At 36.4% G+C, this 24886-nt stretch overlaps 1 protein-coding gene and 1 non-coding gene across 3 annotated transcripts in view; one reads left to right on the top strand and one right to left on the bottom strand.

The window, feature by feature from the left end:
* HACE1 (HECT domain and ankyrin repeat containing E3 ubiquitin protein ligase 1) overlaps positions 1-24886 on the top strand; it is a 103854-nt gene that overhangs the window by 20955 nt on the left and 58013 nt on the right. Inside the window, exons 7-10 of one of the 2 annotated variants that reach the window (XM_049771167.1) lie at positions 9491-9573; positions 21775-21871; positions 22792-22893; positions 23758-23864. In XM_049771167.1, the coding sequence (XP_049627124.1) occupies positions 9491-9573; positions 21775-21871; positions 22792-22893; positions 23758-23864 (389 nt within the window). The remainder of the gene's footprint in view (positions 1-9490; positions 9574-21774; positions 21872-22791; positions 22894-23757; positions 23865-24886) is intronic. The other variant, XM_049771168.1, reaches the window with a different exon arrangement.
* Positions 4089-4192, bottom strand: LOC126007504 (U6 spliceosomal RNA). Its single transcript, XR_007495065.1, has one exon. It is a non-coding gene; the product is annotated as a U6 spliceosomal RNA (small nuclear RNA).

Below are 24886 nucleotides of genomic sequence, written 5' to 3'. Positions count from 1 at the left end.
CTAGTGGATAATGAAAATGGCATTCACATAGTCTCAAAGTAGCATTTCTTGTATAAATGCATTAAAAGTTTAAAAAGTTACATTGTATATATTATTACTGGTACACATAACTTTTACGTTTTAAAAAATCTTGGAATTTGGGGCCGGCGCTAGAGGTAAGGTGTCTGCCTTGCCAGCGCTAGCCTAGGATGGACCGCGGTTTGATCCCCTGGCGTCCCATATTGTCCCCCAAGCCAGGAGCAACTTCTGAGCGCATATCCAGGAGTAACCCCTGAGCGTCACTGGGTGTGGCCAAATCCCCCCCCAAATAAAACAAAAACAAAAACAAAAACAAAAAATCTTGGGGGGCCGGCGAGGTGGCGCTAGAGGTAAAGTGTCTGCCTTGCAAGCGCTAGCCAAGGAAAGGACCACGGTTCGATCCCCCGGCGTCCCATATGGTTCCCCCCAAGCCAGGGGCAATTTCTGAGCGCGTAGCCAGGAGTAACCCCTGAGCATCAAACGGGTGTGGCCCGAAAAACCAAAAAAAAAAAAAAAAATCTTGGAATTTATTTTTATCTTTAAAACCTTGCATATTGATTTTTATATATTGTATGAGATTAAATGTCAACCTCTAAAGAAATAGCATTTAAAAGTATTTTATTGGGCCAGGAGAGATAGCACAGCGGTGTTTGCCTTGCAAGCAGCCGATCCAGGACCTAAGGTGGTTGGTACAAATCCCAGTGTCCCATATGGTCCCCCCTGCCTGCCAGGAGCTATTTCTGAGCAGACAGCCAGGAGTAACCCCTGAGCACCGCCGGGTGTGGCTCCCCCCAAAAAAGAAAGTATTTTATCATTAATTTATTTTTTATTTATTTATTTTTTTGGTGTTGCCTACACCTACCTGTTCTGGTTCCCATTAATGCTGGGAACCATGTGTTATGCTGAGATCAAACATTTTTAGTTCTAGAGTTTCTTTTTGGTTTTTGTGCCACACCCGTTTGATGCTCAGGGGTTACTCCTGGCTATGTGCTCAGAAATCGTTCCTGGCTTGGGGGGAACATATGGGACGCCAGGGGATTGAACCACGGTCAGTCCGTCCTACGCTAGCGCTTGCAATGCAGACACCTTACCTCTAGTGCCACCTCTTTGGCCCCAGTTCTAGAGATTTTTAAAATAACTTTTAATTGATTTTCTGTGATATACAATATTATTTGTTGTGATTGTTCATGCACATAGTCCTAAACATGTTTTGAAAACTTCTCAGTTCTTTTCAGATTCGAGAGGCAGAAATGATAAATTTTCTAACATTTATCTCTTGGTTGCTTTTTTCCTTTTAAAGAGAATTTTATTTTACTTGAGTGGTTCTTAAAGAGATTGTTGCAATATGAAAGTCATAGAAATCTCAAGCTGTCTTGTTAAACACACTGAAGTAACCCCAAAATATATTTCAGATCTCACAGAGCTTAAAAAGAGCAAAGGTTATATACATAACCAGACAAAACCTATTTCTGCATTTCCAGTTTCTTGCTCAGATTGCTTGCATTATCAGAATCTCTAAACATCTTGAGGAAATGCAAGACAGACAAAATTTACCTTCTAATTTCATTTTGGATGAAAATACTAGGTATACATAAAAATAGTTTGAGCAGTTATCTAAGAGCTTTAAAGCTTTGTAGAAGTTATTGTTAAGTATACTATATTGCTTTGGTGACAGATGCCTCTCAGATTCATATTGCTTTTTGTAAAAAATAATGACAAAAGATAGAAAAGATACTTTTTTTTTTCTGGGCCACACCTGGTGGCACTAGGGTTACTCCTGGCTCTGTGCTCTCAAGTCACTCCTGGCAAGCTCGGGGTTGGGGAACCATATATGGGATGCTGGGGGTTGAACCCTTGTTGGCCATAAATGCCCTATCCTCTGTGCTATCGCTCTATCCCCAGAAAACTCATATTTGTCTTCACTAAGAAATCAAGTAAATTGTAATATTTCCTCAGAATTCATGTTTCTCTAGAGCAGGGGTCTCAAATTCGCGGCCCGTGGGCCGTTTGCGGCCCTCCGTACAACATTTTGTGACCCTGCCCTAGAGGAATCTTTTTTTGTTTTGTTTTGTTTTAGTTGTTTGGATCACATTCCCCAATGTTCAAGGCTTACTACTGACTTTGCACTCAAGGATCATCCCAACTTTGCCTCCTGCGGCCCCCAGGTAAATTGAGTTTGAGACCCCTGCTCTAGAGGGTAAATGAAGAGAAAAGATTTCATTATCCCTTTCTTTACAGAAAGAGGTTTGAGTAGTTTGAGATGCTTTTTAATCGTTTGCTTATGTAACATAATAAATTATTTTAAATGACTATACTAAAAATGATAAATGAAAAATAGAAATCTCCCAATAATTAATTTTATAACCATTCTCAAGTTACCTATCACTTGACATTATTAGCTGAATAATACTAGATTAGTTTGTTTATACATATTGAATTTAAAAATTCATTTCAGTTCGGTTATTTAGATGGCTTATTGTATAGCTTTTAGCTTTTTTTCTCCTTCCTTTATTTACCTCCTAAAATGTAGTTTGTCTACTGATTGCATAATTAAGAAAAGTGTTGTGAATACTTTGGAAGACACTTAAGAGCAATAATAATATTGGCACTGTTACTGCCATTTTTTATGGATGATATGACTACAAGGAAAGTACAGAGAGCTCTCTGTGGACTCTATTCACTTACTTTTGTGCAATAAGGTAGGCTCAGTGTGGTGTTTGATAGTTTCATTTTTAGAAAGTGTAGTTAAAGTTATTATTATTCTGTGTAGGAATGATAGACTCCAACTTTTATGACTACAAATTGAAGTTATGTTTTGGTAAATGTTTTCTTTGTCATTAATTCTTTGAATTTTATTAATGTGTTGACGTGCCACCATGGTTGATGGTTATTTTCCTGGAATAGTTTGAATTTGTAAACAATAGATGGTTCACTCTCTATTTATATGTATCAGAGTGCACATCAGGATGAGTTTATGGACTAATTTACAAACCACTAAAAAGAGATTTTATTTTGATCAGAATAAACTTTTATATTGCTAAAATGAATCTGGTTGAATATGATGGCTATTATCCATAATATACGATTGTTTAATTTTGCTGACAATATAAGCTACTGAAATTTAAAAGTAGTTTGAGAATGGACTTAAATATAGCCTATCTCTGATAGAAGCTGAATAGGTAGGCTTGAACATTATGGAACAGTATTCACCTTGATTCATTGAGCTTATTTGATATCTTGAGCCAGCTTTCAGGCCTTTAATCCCTAGAGTTATAGGACAGCTATGTAAACGTAATCAAAAAATTTTACAGAAATATGAATATACTCAGTCTTGCAGCCCAAAGGTAGAAGTGCTAACATTTTGGAATGTATTTTTTTGTTTAGAGTAATTTTTTGCTAAAGTTCTCCTTTAATTACTTTTGGGAAATGTGAGCAAATAATAGAAAATATTTTTGTCACAGTGTTTTTTCTGATATAACTGATATTTTAATTATATGTGCTGATATTCTGTTATACTGATTTTTTTAGATGTTACAGAGGAATTAAAAGTTTCAATTGAGGGCCAGAGAGATAGCATGGAGGTAAGGCATTTGCCTTACCGTGGTTCGAATCCCAGCATCCCATATGATTCCCCCGAGCCTGCCAGGAGCGGTTTCTGAGTGTAGAGCCAGGAGGAACCCCTGAGTGCTGTCAGATGTGACCAAAAACCAAAAAAAAAAAGTTTTAGTTGAGTTAGATGCGCGTAAGGGTTACTCCTGGTTCTGGGCTCAGAAATCACTCTTGACAGGCTCAGGTGACCTGATGGGATGCTGGGATCGAACAGAGTAGGTCCCAAGTCGGCCACATGCAAGGTAAATGCTCTACCTGTTGCACTTTAGCTCCAGCCCAGGTGAACAGTTTTTAAGGGAGGACTTATATAAGCAATAGGGCAGCTCAAAAGAGAACTGGCCATTTCACCCCCCCACCCCATGGCATAGCTTATTTATGCATATTTGTTATGTCATGCTATCAGAATTTTATTAAGTAAATAAAGATAATTTTAAAAATCATCTGGTCTTTATTTCTTTTTTTTTTTTATGGAACACTTCACGAATTTGCGTGCCATCCTTGCGCAGGGACCATGCTAATCTCTGTATCGTTCCAAATTTAGTATTTGTGCTGCCGAAGCAAGCACTCATCTGGTCTTTCATGTAATGATATAACACAGATTTTTACTTGTAGCTTTAATATTGAATGTTTATTTCTTCTTTGATCAATGTTTGAGGTTTGGCATTGATAAAGTAGAACTGCCTTAGGTTTCTTGCTTTGTAATTTATCTATGTATTTGGCACAGGTGGTCTTGGTTAGTAACTTGCCTTCAATTAAATGACTTCTGAGATTGACCCAGGTATTAGGTTTTATATCAGTTTTCCACTCAGAATATTGTTTTTATCACTTGAAAGGTCAGGAAGTTTATTGAAAATGACTTGACTTTCTTAACCTAACTCAGGCATATAAAACAATTTCATTGTAGTATAGTTATTAATAATACATGTACTGGAAACCTGAAAAGTATAAAAATTAGTATTTTTAAATACTTTTTAATATTTTTAATAAAAATTAGTATAAAATTAGTAAAAAAAAGTATAAAATTATTTGCCAGTCACAAGTAAATTTATATTAATACAGTTTCACATTTACCTTTACGAAATTTTGAGCTTTTTGTTTTTAATTTCTCCACTAGTATTTTGAAACTGAAGACATGATCACTGTAAGTCAAAATTGTTTTTGGATATTTTGACTTATAGGCAAAATTTTCAAAGAAGTATTTATGTATAATGAGTTAAGGGTAAGAAATTTGCTAAAGCAGAATTGAATCCAAAACTATTTTAGAGAATTCTATCAAATCATCTGAATGCACCAATCATATATGCTACATGTTTTTATTTCTTTAATGAGATAGCTTCATGAAGGCAAACTCTTTTTGGGTATATTTTGTTCCAGTTTTAATTCCTGAAGTTTGGGGTCAGAGTGTCCCTCTATGACTAAAGTTGAGCCAGCAGAATCAGTGATGAATTAAGACATCTATACAATGAAATAATTGTGCTTGTGATTTCTATATAAACTGCCTGAAGATTTGACTCAGGCTCCTTGTCAAGACTCCCTTAGTTGGATAAGACTTAGACCTTAGCTAGTCGAATAAACTCCCTTTTGCCCCTTGCATTATTGGAGGTGGTCTTTGATTCTCAGCACCGTCTAGGGCAGGAGTCTCAAACTCAATTTACCTGGGGGCTGCAGGAGGCAAAGTTGGGGTGATCCTTGAGTACAAAGTCAGTAGTAAGCCTTGAACATTGGGGGGTGTGATCCAAATAACTAAAATAAAACAAAACAAAACAAAAAAAGATTCCTCTAAGGCAGGGCCACAAAATGTTGTATGGAGGGCCACAAACAGCAGGCGGCGAGTTTGAGACCCCTGGTCTAGGGTGTCAACTCAGACCATAACAATATATGGTGGAATTTTTGCTGAAGGATGGATTAATCAAATGTTTGATTATTTTGATCATTTTCTTTTTTTTCATTTTCTCCCATTTCTAAATGCCATTTATTTACTTATATACATTTATCTGAAGGCTATATTAATAGTGCTGACTCTTACAAAAGGCCGTTAACTGATTTTTTTTTTATTTGAGAACTTTGAGAACTTTTGAATATTTTGAGAACTCTTAGGGATTTTATTCCAGAATTCAACTCTTTAGTTTTATTTTACCTTATATGTCTGTATAATTTTAAATCAAGTAGTATTGTTTCTCAAGAACTTTTGTGAATGTTAATCTAATAAAAAAAACTTAGCTTTCTTTTCTCTTTTCTTTTTTTTTTTGTTTTTTTTTTTTTTTGTTTGTTTTTGGGTCACACCTAGTGGCGCTCAGGGGTTACTTCTGGCTCTGTGCTCAGAAATCACTCTTGGCAGGCTTGGGGGACCATCTGGGATGCTGGGGATTGAACTCTGGTCTGTCCGTGTGCAAGGCAAATGCCTTACCGCTATGCTATTACTCCAGCCCCAAAACTTAGTTTTCTTTACCTATGTTTTACTAGTTTAATGCCATTATTTTGTATATATTAGGCTTCTTTTAGTAAAAAGACTTCCAGGTTGTGTGACTGTCTTGCTCCTTTAGTTATGCCATTTAACCAATAGTAATTGCTTGAATTCTCTATTTTTTTTTTCAAATGTTTTTGAAAACACAAGGAAATCAACAAGCCTTTTAGCTTGTTTTGCTATACTTGGTGGTGGTGATCAGGGCTCAATGTTGGTGCTGAGCTCAAGGATTATACCTTAGCTATCGATGGATCACATACTGTGCTAGGCAGATTGCTAGGGATTGAAGCAGGGTCAGATGAGTGCCAGGCAAGTGCTTAAACTCTGTACTTTTTCTCTAATTCCTATGAACATTTTTTTTTTTTTTTTTTTTTGGTTTTTGGGCCACATCCTGTGATGCTCAGGGGTTACTCCTGGCTATGCGCTCAGAAGTTGCTCCTGGCTTCTTGGGGGACCATATGGGACGCCGGGGGATCGAACCGTGGTCCGTCCTAGGCTAGCACAGGCAAGGCAGGCACCTTACCTCCAGCGCCACCGCCCGGCCCCAACATTTTTTTTTTTAAAAGTAAAGATACATGAATTTTCACTAATTTTATGCTGTAAAACAGTTTTTATTTTTTACATTTCCTTATTTATTTTTACTCTGATGGAAATGATTTTTTTCTGTCTTTAGGTATCATTTTACCTCTAAATGAAGTTATTGGAATGTTTTAAATTTTTGTTTTGTTTTGTTTTGGGGCCACACCCGTGGTGTTTAGGGCTAAGTCCTGGCGCTGTGTTAAGGGATCAAGCCCGGCATGGCTCTGAGGACCATATGGGTGTCAGAAATCAGCTTATGTTGGTTGCATCCAAGACAAGAGCCTTACCCACTGACTATCTCTTTGGCTTTTACTGAAAGCTTTCAAGAAATGTTTAAAGCTTTAAAGGAATGATTCTTTTAATAGTTGTACCATTAATGACTCTTCACTTGGGTTATGTTTAAGTTAAAAATATTTTGTTGTTTTTATGTGGTAACAAGGATCAGACCAAGGGCCTCATACATGCAAAGCAGAAGTCTTACCATTGATCTATATCTCCAACCCTAGAAAGATTTCTAAGTGGAGGAGAAAATGCTGGATTGAACTGTATATAATTTCTTTTTTTTTTTTGGTTTTTGGGCCACACCCGTTTGACGCTCAGGGGTTACTCCTGGCTATGTGCTCAGAAATCGCCCCTGGTTTGGGGGGACCATATGGGACGCCGGGGGATCGAACCGCGGTCCTTCCTTGGCTAGCGCTTGCAAGGCAGACACCTTACCTCCAGCGCCACCTACCCGGCCCTGTATATAATTTCTTACACTTTTTTTTTAACCTTTAAAATAGACTTTCTAAATGTCTTTGTGTGTCTTTTATTCTCTGTATCTCTGTTTGTTTGTTAAGGAACAAATTATTTGACCTCCTTATTCTCAGTTTCCTACTTGTAGAATTGAAGAAAATAGCTATGTATATTAAGGTTATTATATAATATGTTATTGTAATATCAAAAACGATGTAATATGTCTGAATGCATAACGTTGTTACTATATTTAAACTTATTATTGATTACTATATTTTAATTGCATATTAATATATGCTCGTTGTATTTGCTTTAATCATATCTGATCCGTTTAAGGGATGACATTTTGTCTGTAATTTTTTTTTTTGGTTTTTCGGGCCACAGCCGTTTGATGCTCAGGGGTTACTCCTGGCTAAGCTCTCAGAAATTGCTCCTGGTTTGGGTGGACCATATGGGACGCCGGGGGATCGAACTGTGGTCCTTCCTTGGCTAGAGCTTGCAAGGCAGATACCTTACCTCTAGCGCCACCTCGCCGGCCCCTCTGTCTATAATTTCTATAGGAATTAATGGACGTCTGTTGCATCCATCTCATTCTTTTTTTGGTACCAGGAAGAAATAGCTTTTAGGTCAAAAAGAAAAGAAGAGGAAAGCCACAATTAAAAGGCCAAATAGGTCTTGTGATCTAACGTGATTTCCCTTTTTTTTTTTTTTTTTTTTTTTTTTGGGCCACACCCTGTGATGCTCAGGGGTTACTCCTGGCTATGCGCTCAGAAGTTGCTCCTGGCTTCTTGGGGGACCATATGGGACGCCGGGGGATCGAACCGTGGTCCGTCCTAGGCTAGCGCAGGCACCTTACCTCCTATGCTTTTTTGTTTTGTTTTGTTTTGGTTTTTGGGACATGCCCGGCAGCTCTCTGGGATCACTCCTGGCTCTATGTTCAGAAATCGCTCCTGGCAGGGTTGGGGGACCATATGGGGTGCCGGGATTCGAACCACCGTCCTTCTGCATGCAAGGCAAACACTCTACCTCCATGCTATCTCTCCGGCCCCTATTTCCCTTTTATTTTAATTCTATACTTGACTGTTTGTCCTCAGCTTACAGGAATTATTGCCCTGATAAAATATATAATAAAATTCTTTCTAAAAAAATTCTTTCTGTTACATAGATTTTAGAATTTCTCTGGGATAAAAGTGAATTCAAATAGCTATATATGAATTCTATATCTTAAAAAGCTCTTGTAAAATAAATTACTCCTGTAAATCACAAGATAATTTATTTTTGTCTAGTAATGATCACAAGGCAATTTTCAAACCTTTTAACTTTTCTTCTGGTATGTATGCATTATGAAACAATATGTTTCTGTAAGTTCTTTCTCAGTATAACTCTTAGATTTATCCCTTTTTTTGTTATGCTGAGGATTTAAATAATTTAATCTTTTCTTTTTTTTTTTGTTTTTTGTTTTTTGTTTTTTGGGTCACACCCGGCAGCGCTCAGGGGTTACTCCTGGCTCTACACTCAGAAATCATTCCTGGCAGGCTCAGGGGACCATATGGAATGCCGGGATTTGAACCACCATCCTTCTGCATGCAAGGCAAATAAATGCCCTACCTTCATGCTGTCTCTCTGGCCCCTAATCTTTTTCTTAATGCTTTTACTTCTTCTTCTTAACATTATTTCTACAGTTTTGTTATACAATATACTTTAGTTTTGGTGGGGGAGTTTGGGCCAAGTAATAAACTAATAGAGGTCTTCCGCACACCCTGTTGTATGCTAGGTTATTAGAAATCATCCCCTACCCTTCTTTCTCATGCCTCTCAGTGGGCGGTATCATCTTTTTTGGGAAACTGCTCTAGAATCGTCCCAGAGAGCATAGTTTATGTCACACTGATAATATTACATAATTTTTTGTAGTACTTGAGAGTCTCAGAGTTTACTAGAAAGTTGAATTTATTCAGCTATCATAGTCCTGTTTCTATTCTTTAATGTGTCCAGAAAAGTCAGGAACTTTTCTTGTATGAAATAAATTATAATTCTATGTCTTTTGGTTACTCTGGCTGTAATTTTAATTGTTTCTTTTCCTACCAGACAGTGCAATGCTTGCTAGACAGTGGTGCTGATATTAACAGGCCAAATGTATCAGGAGCCACTCCACTGTACTTTGCTTGCAGGTATGCTATTTCACATTTCCAAAAATGTTCTCAGTAAGAATGTTGTAGATTTCCATATTACTAAAAGTCTTTATTTTCTCACAAATACTATGTTCCATGTTAAGATGAAATATAACTATTTCATTATAAAAAATTAAAAAAAATTAAGGTCCATGATTTACAAATTTATTCATAGCTGAATTTGAGAAATGCTAGTTTCTAGCACCAAACCAATGACCATAGTTGACTTTCCTTCACCAATGTCTCAAGGATCTTTTCTAGTCTCCAGCCTGTCCCCCTTGACAGGCACATTTTTAAGTTTAATTGTTGTAGTTTAGATCTCCTGCTTAGAATGTTGTTGATGCAGTGTTTCAGATCTATTCTTATATTGCACCTCTATATTACCTATGTACTTGAATCCCCGATCCTTGCCCTGTTGCCTCCTATCTGCTGTTTCTTACTTTCCTCCTCTATTTCTTTCCAAAGGATATACTTTTACCATAATGCTAGTGTTTATAGGGTGAGCATTTGATTTACTTGGTATTTTAATTTTATACAAATTACTTAATAAGAAAAAAGATATATCAATATATAGTCATTTCAGAGTTCAAAAGTCTTTAGTATATCTTTCAGGCACTGACAACATTTATTTTCCTTGAAGCCAAGAAAAATTCTAGTACGAAGTATTAAGTTAAACCAGGTCAGTTCCAGCGGGATAAGCTATGAAAGTTATGTTTCTGTTAAGAGCCATGTCTTTGTTTTTCTGGCTTTGTACATATCAACTTCTTATTAGATAGCATTATGCATTAAGTTATTATGTATTTCTGCCTCAACTCATTTTTTATTCTTGTAGTACGTAGTACTCTCAATGTGCTCGTAGTACAATAATAAGTAATATAGTACTTATCTTCATATTTCCCATCATATACATGGGTATAGTATTATGTACAATTTACAGTTAATAGTTGTAATATATCATTCATTCTTCTGTCTGGTTATATGATAGGAACTAGAATGTTTGTTTAGGTTCTTCAGTTCAGATTTAGAGCTCTATTGGAAGCTCCTCGTATCATTTACTTGTTATATGTTATTTATTGGAGGCTGTTGAAAGACCTTCTAATTGTTTGTCTTTCCTTTAGTATCTTTGATAATAACTTTAGCCAAACTAATCATTTAATAGCTTTATATTTGATTCTAAGGGATTTTGGATATCTGTATTTCTAGATATTTTCTTAATCATTTTATTTTTTTACATTGTACTTATGATTTGGTTGCTTGGCTGGAAAATCAACTTCTTCCTCAGTTTTTTGTCTTTGATTTGGATATTATTACTGTTGAGTCTCTGAAATCAGATCTGATCAGGAGAGGTTATCTATGTATCAGACTTCTTTTTTTTTTTTTTTTTTTGGGGCCATACCCGGTGGTGCTCAGGGGTTACTCCTGGCTGTCTGCTCAGAAATAGCTCCTGGCAGGCACGGGGGACCATATGGGACACCGGGATTTGAACCAACCATCCTTGGTCCTGGATCTGCTGCTTGCAAGGCAAACACCACTGTGCTATCTCTCCGGGCCCATCAGACTCCTTTTTAAGGCTAGGTTTGAGTCTTTCGGGATATACTGAATCTCTATTTTCCAATTAACTCAGAGCACATTAATTAAAATCAATACTTCTTATTCAGAGTACTGGATAATCCTTTAACTGGGATTTTTAATTTTTTTTTTTTTTATTTTTGGGTCACACCCAGCAGTGCTCAGGGGTTCCTCCTGGCTCTGCACTCAGAAATTACCCCTGGCATGCTTGGGGGACCATATGGGATGCCGGGAATCTAACCACCATCTGTCCTGGGTCAGCCATGTGCAAAGGAAATGCCTTATCACTTGCTATATTGCTCTGACCCCTAACTGGGATTTTTAATATCTTAGGTGATTCCCTCCTTAACCTGTTCTTTCTTCAGCATCAAAAATTAATAAAAAAATTAGTGCATTTAACATCTATCCTTAAACTTTATAGTTTGGCTGCATTTCTTTTTTTTTCTTTCTTTCTTTTTTTTTTTTTGGGTCACACCCGGCAGTGCTCCAGGGTTACTCTTGGCTCTGAACTCAGAAATCGTTCCTGTCAGGTTTGGGGGACCATCGGGGATGCCAGGATATGAACAACCATTTGTCCTGTGTTGGACGTGCGTAAGACAAACGCCCTACTGCTGTGCTATTGCTCTGGTCCCCATTTCTTTCTTTCTTTCTTTCTTTCTTTTCTTTCTTTCTTTCTTTCTTCTTTCTTTCTTTTCTTTCTTTCTTTCTTTCTTTCTTTCTTTCTTTTCTTCTTTCTTTCTTTCGTTTTCTTCCTACCTTTCTTTCTTCTTTTCTTTCTTTCTTTCTTTCTTCTTTCTTTCTTTCTTTCTTTCTTTCTTTCTTTCTTTCTTTCTTTCTTCTTTCTTTCTTCTTCTTCTTCTTCTTCTTCCTTCCTTCCTTCCTTCCTTCCTTCCTTCCTTCCTTCCTTCCTTCCTTCCTTCCTTCCTTCCTTCCTTCCTTCCTTCCTTCCTTCCTTCCTTCCTTCCTTCCTTCCTTCCTTCCTTCCTTCCTTCCTTCCTTCCTTCCTTCCTTCCTTCCTTCCTTCCTTCCTTCCTTCCTTCCTTCCTTCCTTCCTTCCTTCCTTCCTTCCTTCCTTCCTTCCTTCCTTCCTTCCTCCTTCCTTCCTTCCTTCCTTCCTTCCTTCCTTTCCTTTCCTTTCCTTTCCTTTCCTTTCCTTTCTTCTTTCTTTCTTTCTTTCTTCTTCTTTCTTTCTTTCTTTCTTCCTTTTCTTTCTTTCTTTTCTTTCTTTCTTAAATTTTTTGTTTTTGTTTTTTGGGTCACACCCAGTGGTGCTCAGGGGTTACTCCTGGTCAGATCTAGCTTCTGACAGTTACAGGAGGATCATTCAGGATGCTGGGATTTGAACCAGATCTATCCTGGATCGACTGCATGCAAGGCAAATGCCCTACCACTATGCTATCTGCCCGGCCCCAATTTTTTTAATTTAAAGAAAATGCATCACATTGGTGCCGGAGAGATAGCATGGAGATAAGGCATTTGCCTTTCATGCAGAAGGTCGGTGGTTTGAATCCCGGCATCCCATATGGTCCCCCGAGCCTGCCAGGAGCAATTTCTGAGCGTAGAGCCAAGAGTAATCCCTGAACGCTGCCGGGTTTGACCCCCCCCCCCCAAAAAAAAAAAAGAAAATGTATCACGTAGTTGACTTAACTGATCACAATACATTTGTTTCAAGATTACGGAAAGCAAAGTTATCAAAAAATAGAAAGAAAATAGAAGAAAAATTAAAAAAATAAAATGGAAGAGAAGGAAAAAGAAAGAAGGAAACGTTCAGTAACAAGTATATTTGTGAAAATTACTGTATCTCCAATAAAGTCATTAATACATGCTACAGACAAGTTTGTCTTGACACAAAGAAATCTTCTGGGGTCCCTTGAAAGATGTGTGCTAGGTTCGGCTGATGGGTAACAGAGGGCCAAGGAGTCAAGTTAGTATCAAGCTTTGTTCTGTTTATTCAAGGCACAAGGTGGAATACTTATACTCAATTTCTTGACAGATCATCAGGTTAATTTATCAAAAAGTATAGAGGCAAATTGTGCAAAGCATATTTCTGATGCAGGATAGTTTCACTTTTGAGGCTGCTTCTTGCTATCAGTAGTTTCTCAGTAGCAAGGTCTTTAGAGAATTGTTTTGGTTTTATGCACACTGAACTGAGGCCTGAAATGCTAACTCTTACTATGGTTTCATGTAGGTTAAGAGCAAAGTTAGATTTGAGGGTGAGTATTTTGTAAGACTAAATAAAAATACTAGAATACGCAGATGTTTCTTATAAGGTGTTTATATATCTGAGTAATTTTTAAGAGGCTCAACGAAAAGTGAGTAATAATTATTAGATAAAGAATATTTGAATCCTTGTAAATATTAAATCTGAGTAATCTTAGAATGTCAGCTGAAGGTATGTCTCAACTAATATTTATGCTACATTCCTTTTTGTTTCTCAAATGCCTCATGGACAGGCTTTGTCCATGACATACCTTCAGCTGACATTTTTAAGATTACTCAGATTTAATATTTATTATAGTAAAATCAAGACATTAAAATTACTTATAGTGAGCACTGTAGTGGGAGTCCAGACACATTCTGTACCTGTTTCTGTGGATAAAAGCATTAGATATTATTATAGATAACTATACAGATCAGTTTATTGGAGACCTGCTCAAACTAAACAGCTGTATTCGTTTTTGATGGGAGAGTTTAATCCATTGACATTTAATGAAACTATTGACAGAAAGGGCTGTTGTGCTGTTATATTGTATAGTGTTGTTGTTACAATTGGGGATTTGATTTGTGTATATGCTCTTTAAGTAGCTCATTTAGAGTCAGTTTAGTTAGCACAAATATTGAGTTCTTTTTTGTCTGAGAATGTTTGTAACCCTCTCTTCCATGTAAATGAGAGTTTTGCTAGGTAGTGGGCTCTAGGTTGAAAGTTTTTTTTTGTTCAGTAGTTTGAACATGTCATTCTACTCTTTTTTGCCTGGATTGTTTCAAATGGAAGATCTGGTTTGATTCTTATGTTGTTTCCTTTATACTTGAGGGTTTTTCTCACTCACTTCTTTAAAGAGTCAATTGATCTCTCTCTTTGTTTTTTTGCCAAAAGTCTTGGTGTTGTTCTGTTATGGTCTGTTTTGTTTGGCATTCTTTCTTGTATTTGTGAAGAAACTTCTTTCCCAAGGGTGGGGAAGTTTTCTGCTATTATCTCCCTCACTGCTTGTTCTTTCCCTTTCCCATTTTCTTCCCCTTCTGGAATTCCTATTATTTGGAGATTATTTCTCCTGTCTTTGTTTATTAAGTACCTTACATTTTCTTCCATTGTTTTTTGTCTCTTTTCTTTTTTGACTTCTTTATCCCAGCTGGCTTGTAATTTGTCTTCAATTTTGTCTATACTATTCTCTACCTGTGTAGTTCTTCTATTAAGGCTTGCTAGCATGCTTTTCAGTTCCTTCAGTTTCTTCAGTTCCATTTGTTTGGATTCTCTCATCTTCTGAAAGAGTTCTTTTTTGAGTTGGTTGAACTGTTCATCAATAGATTTCTTAATTTCACAGGCTAGGGACTCCTTGATTTCCATGGTTAAACCATTAAATGTTGATTTTAGGTCCTCATTTATAAGATTCAGGCATTTGTGTGGACTTAGAGATTTGCCAGGATTTTTCTCCGTATCCCCCACAGTAGATGTCTTCTTTAGCTTTCCCAGTCAACTTTGCATTTAGTGGTTTGGAGTGCTGGATTTCTCAGGCTGTTGAAAGAGGTGCTAGCTCCAATTTGCCAGGAAGTCTATGTTATAAATTGAAATAATGCTAGTAGCACATCTGCACAGTTTTGGAAAATGAGGACTGATGGGAAGGAAGGAAGGATGTTAGGAAAGACCAAAAAAGACAGCCCGTTTGCATTTGGTGGAAGAGTTTAAGGAGTGAGGTTCCCTATTCTCTCCCTTGCACCAACTTTGCTGGCTCCAAAGGGCAGATAAACAGTGATGGTTCTGGAATCCTGAAGGAGACTAAGGGAAGGCTGGAGAGGAGAGGAGGCCCCTATAGTTTGAGCTTGGTAGAGGGATTAGGACTGTCCCTGTTTCCACACAGACACAGGCCTCAATGTTTCCAGGGAACAAAGCTTCATCAATGGCTCTGGCATCCGGAAGGATACTGGCTGGCCCCAAAGGGTAGTTGAACAGTGATGGCACTGGAATCAAGAAGGAGACTGAGGAAGGTGGCTGTACTCCTAAGACTAAACTCTGCCTTAGCCTATGAGGCATGCATGACTGACTTCTGTTTAACAATGGTGCTTTAGGCACATTGATTCCTTTTGAATTCTGCAACTGGGAAACTCTCTCCAGTATTTTGATTGTCTTATTTTTTTTATTTATGCTTGAAATGCTTTTTCCTAGATTTTTTAATTTGGTTCATCTTTTCATATCACTGTTCATGGTTACTTAATAGGAAGGTGATTTTTTTGACCACTTTAGACTTTGACCCAAATTTTCTGCTGTGGCATCTTGATCATTTATTTAACAGCACTTTATTTTATATTTGTTTAGTTACTTCTCTACAAGTCTATTTCCCTATTAGGCTGAAAGCTCAGTTAATTCAAGAATCAGGATGATGTTAGTCACCACTTTATATTCACAGTTTATATGGTGCTTTGTCCATAGATGCTTAGTAAAGATATTTAGTAAATATATTTTAGTAAAGGAGTTACTATAATTATCATTGAAAAATACTTTAATACAACGTCATGTATAATAATATAGGCATGTGGGCGGGTCGGAGCCATAGCACAGCAGTAGGCCGTTTGCCTTGCAGGTGGCCAACTGGGGACAGACCTGGGTTCAATCCCTGGCATCCCATATGGTCCCAGAACCTGCTAGGAGCGATTTCTGAGCACAGAGCCAGGAGTAACCACTAAACTCCACCGAGTGTGGCCCCAAAACCAAAACCAAAAAATAAATAGTATAGGCATGCTTTCATTGTATATAGCAGGGATATTTGTGTATTAGTTGGAACATATATGGTAAAATAATTTTTTAGGGGCATTTTTGATAGTGTTTTGATCCCATTGTTAATTTTCCTCACTTCTCTTCCCTCTTCTATTATTGTTGTTTGTTACAATGATGGAGGTTTGTGCATCTTTAATTTTGGTGCACATACATGTGCTTGTTGGGGGATACAAACCTGATCTTGGAGCTTACACATCTTTACTGCATTATTTGCACCCATCAGTTCCTTGCTCTTACCCACTTACTTCACTGTGATACTGTGAAATTTCACGTGTTTGTTGTGGAGCTGCTTTAAACACTGAAACATCTCTAGAGCCTCCATTTGAGGCAGGATTTGACTATGTCAGGCCATGCTCAGAGACTGTTACTGGCACTGTTTTTTTTTTTTTTTTATTGTTGTTGTTGTTTGTTTCTTTCTTTTTGGTCACACTTGGTGGTTCTCAGGTTATTCTTGATTCTGTGCTCAGGAATCACTCTTGGTGGGCTCAGGGAACCATATGGGATACTGGGAATTAAACCTGGATCGTTTGTGTGCAAGGCAAATGTCCTACTTGCTGTACCATCTCTTTGACACCTGGTTCTGTGTTGTGAAGTGATCCTGGCAGTGCTTGGTGAGATTATACCTGGTCCTAGGGATTAGAATTACAGCTAACAGTATACAAGGCAAGCACTTCCTATTCAATCTCTTTGAATTAACTTTTATTTAGTGTATAGTAGATTGTTTTGAGACAAGATGGATAAACAAGTGTGATCACAACTGGAGCTTGGGGTCTGGGGCTTGGAGAAGATAGAACAGGGGGCAAGGCACTTGCCTTGCATGCAGTTAGTTGGCTTAATTTCTTTATTCAATACCAAGTAAACCCAGAGTACTGCTAGGAGCAGTCCCTGAGTAAGCCATGAGCAAGCTGGTGTGGCATAAAAAGAAAAGAACCCCAAATTGAAGCTAGACAGAAAGAGTATAGGGTTTACGGCATTTGCCTTGCAGGAAGCTAACCCTGGTTTGATCTATTCTACCACATACGGTCTCCTGAGTTCCCAAGAATGATACCTGAGTGTATGTCAGGAGTAAGCCTTTACCATAGCTGAGTGTAACTGCCCCTCACATGTGTGTGTGTGTGTGTGTGTGTGTGAGTGTGTGTGTGTGTGAGTGTGTGTATTCATGTGTATTGCTTCTGATAAGCTAGAGGGAAAGGATTATATAAATAATACCAAGTTGGCTCTGTAGATACATTATAGTATGCTAAGAAAAGATTATACTTAATTAAAAGTTAATGGTTAAAAGTACTACTAAATATACTTTGTACATCTAAGGAGCTATTACTGACATTTATTTTAAAATTTGATTTAAATTGAAGTGTATTGGTTGTATGAGAAAGGAATTCAGTTTTGGACTTAAGGTTTAAATTTGAGTTCCCAAAGTAGGCAAGTTTAGTCATGCCACTTGACTTTAGTTTCTTTGTTAACTATAGTGTTGACACCTGTTTTGTGGCTCTATGGTGATAATTAAATGAGCTGGTTAATGTAAAGCATCTTGCAGTATTTTAGTAGTTGACAAATGCTCTAATATTGTTTTCCATTCCCTAGTGAGCTTGAAGATGCATTGTTCTCATTCGGTTTTATTGCTCTGCAGGGATTTCTTACTAAGAAATATGATTCTTCTTCCATGATACAGATCTTTTACTTTTCCCCCCTCTAACTCAGTTTTAATTCTGAGCTTGTTTTATAATGGTGTGCTTCTTTGTGTCTACTGTTTTGGGACTGACTGTGACCTAAATGTATGACAAATTAATTGAGACTGTTTTTCTTTTCTCATAGTTAATACATTATAATTCCTTATAGTCTTTCACATGTAACATAGGTACACATTGATCTCTCCCTTTAGATATTCTTATTATCAGGCCTTTTATTTGGTGGTCTAAAATGCTTCAGTTTCTTAGTTGATTTATTTATTTACTTTTGGTTTTTGGGCCACACCTGGTGGCACTTGGATTACTCCTGGCTCTGCACTCAGAAATCACTCCTGGCAGGCTTGGGGGACCATATGTGATGCCGGGTCAGTTCTAACACTGTGCTATTGCTCTGGCTCCTTCTTAGTTTATTAGATTAATTTTATATTTAGTCATTTTGTTCCCTTTTCCTTCAAATTCTTGAAATAAAATTTTTAGTTCAAATATACAGTGATTTGAAAATATTTTCTGTTCTCGCAGATAACTTTCATCCATTAGGAAAAAAATAAGGTTTGACAGGAATCTTATACATACAGATAGCGAGATATTTCCAAAAATTTTAGGTCTCTAATAATAAGAAATAATTTGTATTCTCAGTATGATTAGCTACTACAGAGCTGCCTCTTTGCATTGAGAACCCCAATGGAACTGAAGCTATGTTTCAAAAAGCCATGAGCTTTTTTTTGATGCTCCTTTCAAGTTTCATTGGCTTATAGTATATTATTGGATTTCAAGTATATTCATAGGTGTGAAAATTCACTTATCTACTATCAAACAAGTTTTAAAATAGACAAGCAAACTTGATAAAACACTATACTGTTTTGTTTGCTTGTTTTGGGGCTATACCCAGCAGCACACAAATGTTACTTCTCACTCTACATTCAGAAAACACTCCTCGAAGACTCAGGGAATCATATAGGATGCCAGGGATCAACCCCCAGGTCAATTTGTGCAAGGCAAAACACCCCTACTTGCTGTGCTAGCACTTTGGCCCACTGTATATAAATTTTAGCTTATCTACTATTAAGTTCTTGGTGTCACCTCACTATAAATATAACCTATCTTTTTCTTTTTCTCTTCTTTTTTTTTTTTAAATAACCACCATTCCCTTCCCCTGACCATAAAAAAATAAGGATGTTTTATTTAAGAAAAATTAAAAAAATATATACCATGTATATAATATAATTTTAAACAAGGTTTAAATTATGGCTAAGTAAAGCCTAAAGTTAGGAGATTGAAGATACTTCAGAAATACTTTTTCTCTGGCCCCAATACTAATATTTTTTTATTGAATTTTTTTATTGAATTTTTGGACCACACTCAGTGATGCTCAGTGGTTACTCCTGACTATGTGCTCAGAAATTACTCCTGGCTTGGGGGACCATATGGGACACTAGGGGATTGAACCCAGATCCGTCCTGTGTCAGCCGCATGCAAGCAAATGCCCTACCACTGTGCCATGGCTCCATGCCCCTATGCTAATTGTTTTTCTTTTTATTATACACTTGTAGTGTCATTTATCAAAAATATCCACATGTATTGGCACAGGTGTAGCTTGGTGATAGAGCATATTCTCTGATTGAGACCCTCAGCTCAATCTGAGCACCACAAAACAGACACATAGATACATGTTAATCAAGGCCCCATTTGTACATGGTGATATTGTCTATTCATATACTGTGATCTGTATTATTTTCATAGCACACATGTGTAGCTTTATTTATCTTGTACTATTTTGAGTAATATGTGTATTAGAAAAACTATTGATTCGTCTTGTTGGAAGAGTATGATGGTGGAGTTTAGAGTTTGACTACTTGGAATTCAATTTTTTTCTCCACTATGGAGCTGTTGGTTTTGAACTCAATTCCTGTATATGCATGAGCAATGTTTTCTCAACTGAAAAATGGAGTTAATAGTATAACAATATCAATATTTTATTAGACTTTGTACAAAAGAACAGCACTAATTTCATTTAGTAGTTTACAAATAAATTAAAATTTAGGTATCTTAGTTTATGGTATAAGGTATTTTCCTGTTTTTTTTTTTTTTTTTTAAAGGCAGCACTGCCTTCATGGCCCTTACACTTACCCACTATTGGGGTTACACCCTGCAGTGTCAGGGATGGAATCCATGGCCTCTCACATGCAAGGCAAGTGCTCTATCATTTGAGCCATATATATCTCCAGGTCCTTTCATGCTTATTTTTCACATTTAACATGCAGAGTTCAAAATCTATACTATAATTCAGCAAATGTACTAGGTACAGTTTATAAGCCAGTTGCTTTGTTTACTACACAGTGGAACAAATGTATTGTTAAGAAGTTTCAGGGGCCAGAGAGATAGCATGGAGGTAAGATGTTTGCCTTGGTTCAAATCCTAGGATCCCATATGGTCCCCCGAGCCTGCCAGGAGCAATTTCTGAGCTCATAGCCAGGAGTAACCCCTGAGCGCTGCAGGGTGTGACCCAAAAACCAAAAACAAAAAAAAAAAAAAAGAAAAAGTTTGCAGTTTAATTGTAATAATTTGACAGATGAATATTAGCATATTAGATAGTGACGGTAACAATTTGATACACACTAGTAAAACTAGTTTTTGTTGTTTGGAAGGGGTTAGTTATTGGTTTCTATGTTTTCTACTTTTTCTAGGCAAATTAGATTTTATGCTTAAATTTGTCTTGGACTATTTATATTTAAATTAGTAATGTAATCAATAGTATAACAGATTTAAGCTAATGATATAGTATATCTGGAATAATTTATATTAGTATTCTATTATTTTTTTAAAAAAGCACTTTAATTCCAGTTTATTAATTATACTTTTACAGCTGAAGTTCTGAGTTTAATTGTTTAGATAAATTCTATATCTTTTCAGAAATATACATAATACTCTCAGAAGGAAATCTCCCCTTCCCTTCTCTCGCCTTGCTTTCCCTTACCTATCATCCTCTCACCTTGCCTTACCTTTCCCTGGACTTTCTTTTCCTTGCCTTCCTTTTCTACTTTGTCCCCTCTTATCTTTTTCTTTTCTCTTTCTTTTCTTTCTTTCCACTCCCTTTCCCTTCCCTTGTCAATTTTAAAGTCTGAATTGCAGATTTTTTTTTATTGCTTCTGTTTAGGGACATATGAACTAACTGAAGAACGAATCTAGAATCTATTGTATTCTATCCCCAATGTAGGGGAGAATCGAACTGCTGCCCATCCTAGGTTAGCATGTGCAAGGCAAACACCCTTTTGTTTGTGCCACTGCTCCTGCCCCAATCAGTTTATCTTTTATGAGGAGGAAAACAGAGAATGTGGAAGTAAAGAATTAGAGTTCAGATTGAATAGCTTTGAGCAGAAGTCAAATTGGGTGGTTTGATTAAATGAAGGTTGGAAATACAGTAGAATTTTAACTGGTCCCAATTCTTCCCAGTCTCATTTTCTGCTATTAATATATCTTTCCTTATTAACATTTTTAGAAAGTACAAAATAACCTAAAATGTACTCCAGTTGTGAATACAGTGAAGTTTTTGATACTAAGTATATTAGAGATTTGGATGTATGATAGAAAGGGAGGGTCAGGTTGGAGTTGAGAAGGTAGTGATTGGAAGGGAAAATAAAGCATGAGTCCAAGTAGTAAATATTTGTCACTAAATGCTATGATTTATTATAGATAATGTGTCCAAGGTTCACTTCTAAGACTTAATAGATCACCTTCTTAACTCTGAAAGTTAATTAATTGAAATGTGACATTGGGAAAGTTTACCTGATTACTGAAGCTGTCATAGTTCAGATCATCCTAATTTTTAAAGATGAATTTTGATTTTTATTAACTTTGAATTTTATTCAATTAATATAATTAAATTAGCCATTGCTTTATAAGCTATACTTAATAAAGGCATTAAGTTCATATTTTAAACTTGGTTCCTTTTCCATACAGTCATGGCCAGAGAGATACAGCACAGATTCTTCTAATACGAGGAGCCAAATATCTGCCAGATAAAAATGGAATAACTCCTCTGGATTTATGTGTACAGGTCTGTTTTTTAGTTTGTAGTCTTAGTTCCTTGTTTTATAATAGAAATGGAGACTGGAGTGATCATTTCCTTCTCTGTTGAGAAGGTGAATGCAAAGATATTTATTCTGTAAAGATAGGATCTTTAAAAGGATCTGTGACATTGTGATTGACAGTATGATATCTGGTTTTGTTCTCAGTTTTCTCTTTATCTTAGTTCCTTACAAAGTAATTAAGAAATCCATGCAATATTAAGAGTGAGTCTTTTTCTGTGTTAATGAATACCTGGTGACTGCAAGCTGCTAATTAGCTTCAGGATAGGGCTCCAACCATGTAATCAAAAAGTGACCGTGTTCATTGGAATAGAAGGTAGTGGAGATAGAGCCCAGCCATGAAATCCCCAGTGGTATAACTGATCAAATCTATTTAATTCGTTTTCTATAAAAGCCCTGAAGAATAGTTCCTAGAGAGTCTTTTTGTTGATGAACACATAAAATTGCTGGTATGGAGCCACGGAAACTTTGCTACCTCTTCCCACATACATGAGTCTATGCAGCTTTTCTCTTTGGATGTTTGTGAGTTGTATCTTTTATATATGCAAGTATTTTTCCTTGGTTTTTATGAGGTAGATATTCTAGAAAATTACTGAGCCAAAATGGGGGGGGGGCGGTTAAGGAAACTGAAATTGGAGGTGAAATGAGGAATTTTATGGATCTGAGCTTCTACCCTGTGGGGTTTGCACTAATGCTGGATGGAGTCAGAATTAAATTACAGAATTACCAAATTAGTATTTACAGAGAACTAGAGAATAGTTTGGTATGAAAAACCCACACATTTGGCAGCACACATGATGTGAAAGAAAACAAATTTTTCTGTAGGGATTTTATTTTTAAAATAGATAATTTTTTAAGTTAGATAATTTTAAATATTTCTCTTTTTTAGGGTGGGTATGGAGAAACTTGTGAAGTATTAATTCAGTATCATCCTAGGCTTTTTCAGACAATTATTCAAATGACACAGAATGAAGATCTTCGAGAAAACATGGTAACGCAACTGTGCTAGTTTATAAATGGATGTGTTTTGTTTATGTTTAGTGTATGTGACATTTTACAAAGGTGTTTAGTAATTTTTGGTTCTATATATGTTTTACTATTTAAATTATTATTATTATTTTTGGTTTTTGAATCACACCCAGCAGTGCTTGGGTTACTCTTGGCTCTACGCTCAGAAATCACTCCTGCCCGGCTCAGGGGACCATATGGGATGCCGGAATTCGAACCACTGTCCTTCTGTATGCAAGGCAAATGACTTACCTCCATGCTATCTCTGCGGCCCCATAATAATTTAAATTATTAAATTTGAATTTGCTTATGTGCATTATAGGACAAATTTGATTTAATTAAAAATTTTGTCTACAAATTTAGCCCTATAATTTTTTGCCTTGAATCTTTTATTTCTTAGGATAGACTACTATTATGCGCAGGAATCTAAGCAGCATTATATTATGATTTATAAACACTAGTTTACTGAGCTTTGTATTTATAATGGCTCTAAATTCTTTGAAAAAATTGCTGAGTTTAAACTTCTTTTAAGTGTCGGAAGTTTGGGATTTAGTTTCCTTAAACTTGATGCTTTTTGTTCTACTTTGTATCTTACTGTTTTTTATTGGTGATTTTGAGCCAGAAAGTTAAGCGATTCTACTTTGAAAATTCAAAATTAAGGTTTTGAATTTTTTTTAGGGCAAAATTGGTATTTACAGCTTTATTTCAATTGGCTTTAGTGTACTTTTTTAAATTTAAAGTTTATTTTTTATGCCTAACTTTAGTATACTTTTAAAATTAATAACTAATTTGGGTAAAGTTTGGTGGATTATTATATAATTGTGTTTTTCATTTATACAATATTTAGTTACGGCAAGTTCTGGAACATTTGTCTCAGCAAAGTGAAAGTCAGTACTTAAAGATTCTTACAAGCCTTGCTGAAGTGGCCACAACAAATGGTCATAAACTGCTTAGGTAAGTGTCTCAAAATATACGAAAATGAAATAGCAATATTTTTCAGCTCTGTCTCCTTTCAGGCGTGTCTAGGAGTAGTTTATTTTGTTTAATTATCTTTTGTCTGTGCCAAATGATTAAAATTTTTGTTGAATTACTGTTTGTCTTTTTATTTTTTAAATTTTTTTATTGATACCATTGTGAATTACAAGCACTTCATAGTTGTATTTCAGGCATATAGTGACAGTGAATTAAGGCCATTCTCACCATCAGTGTTGACCTCCCGAGTTCCCAACATGCATTCCATACCCCCACTCTTAGGCATCTAGTCTACCTTTGTAATAGGTCCATTTTGTCTTTAAATTGTTATAATTTTGACCTCTTCATTCTATTGTTATTGACTTTGGCTTGGGTATTTAGTTCTGGCCATTTTTTCCCCCCAAACAATACACCTGAGATAACTTGGCCCCTAGGGCCCATCCACATTTTTTCTTTTCTTTTTTCAATTTGTAGAAAGACGTAGAAATATGAGGTAAAAACAAAATGATTCATGTCCCAAAGTTCTATGAAAAAGGCAGGAACTCCTATCTAGAAAATATAAATAAAATAAAATTAAATTAAAAAGGTGGGTAGGTGGGTGGGTTAGTTTTTTGTTGTTGTTTGTTGTTTTTTTTTTAACATAGGCTCAGTGAACATTGGGGAAATTAAAAAAGGAAATACCCTTGGTTTAAAAACACAGGGTGTCTCTACCCATGAGCATATACTGTTGTAAGACCAGCTCCAGGCTCCAGGCATACCGATTGTCCAACCCCAAGGTCTTTCTTCATAGTCCCAAGAAAAGTTCTACTCAGTTGAGGCTGTTGCAGTTAGGCTTCTGTATTAGAGATCTTTGTTTTTGCCCAGATCCTATGTCAAAGCTGGGGTGGCACAGAGTGTCTTCTGACTTCATCTCATGGTTAGGTGACAAGGCAGAGAAGCCTGTTCTTAGAGCAAGTTGTTGCTGTTTTCTCTTCGTTAGGGTGTATGAACCTTCCCTGGAAAAA

The sequence above is a fragment of the Suncus etruscus genome, chromosome 4 (genome assembly GCF_024139225.1).
Source record: "Suncus etruscus isolate mSunEtr1 chromosome 4, mSunEtr1.pri.cur, whole genome shotgun sequence".
Lineage (NCBI taxonomy): Eukaryota > Metazoa > Chordata > Mammalia > Eulipotyphla > Soricidae > Suncus > Suncus etruscus.
This window is presented reverse-complemented; position numbering and strand designations above follow the sequence as displayed.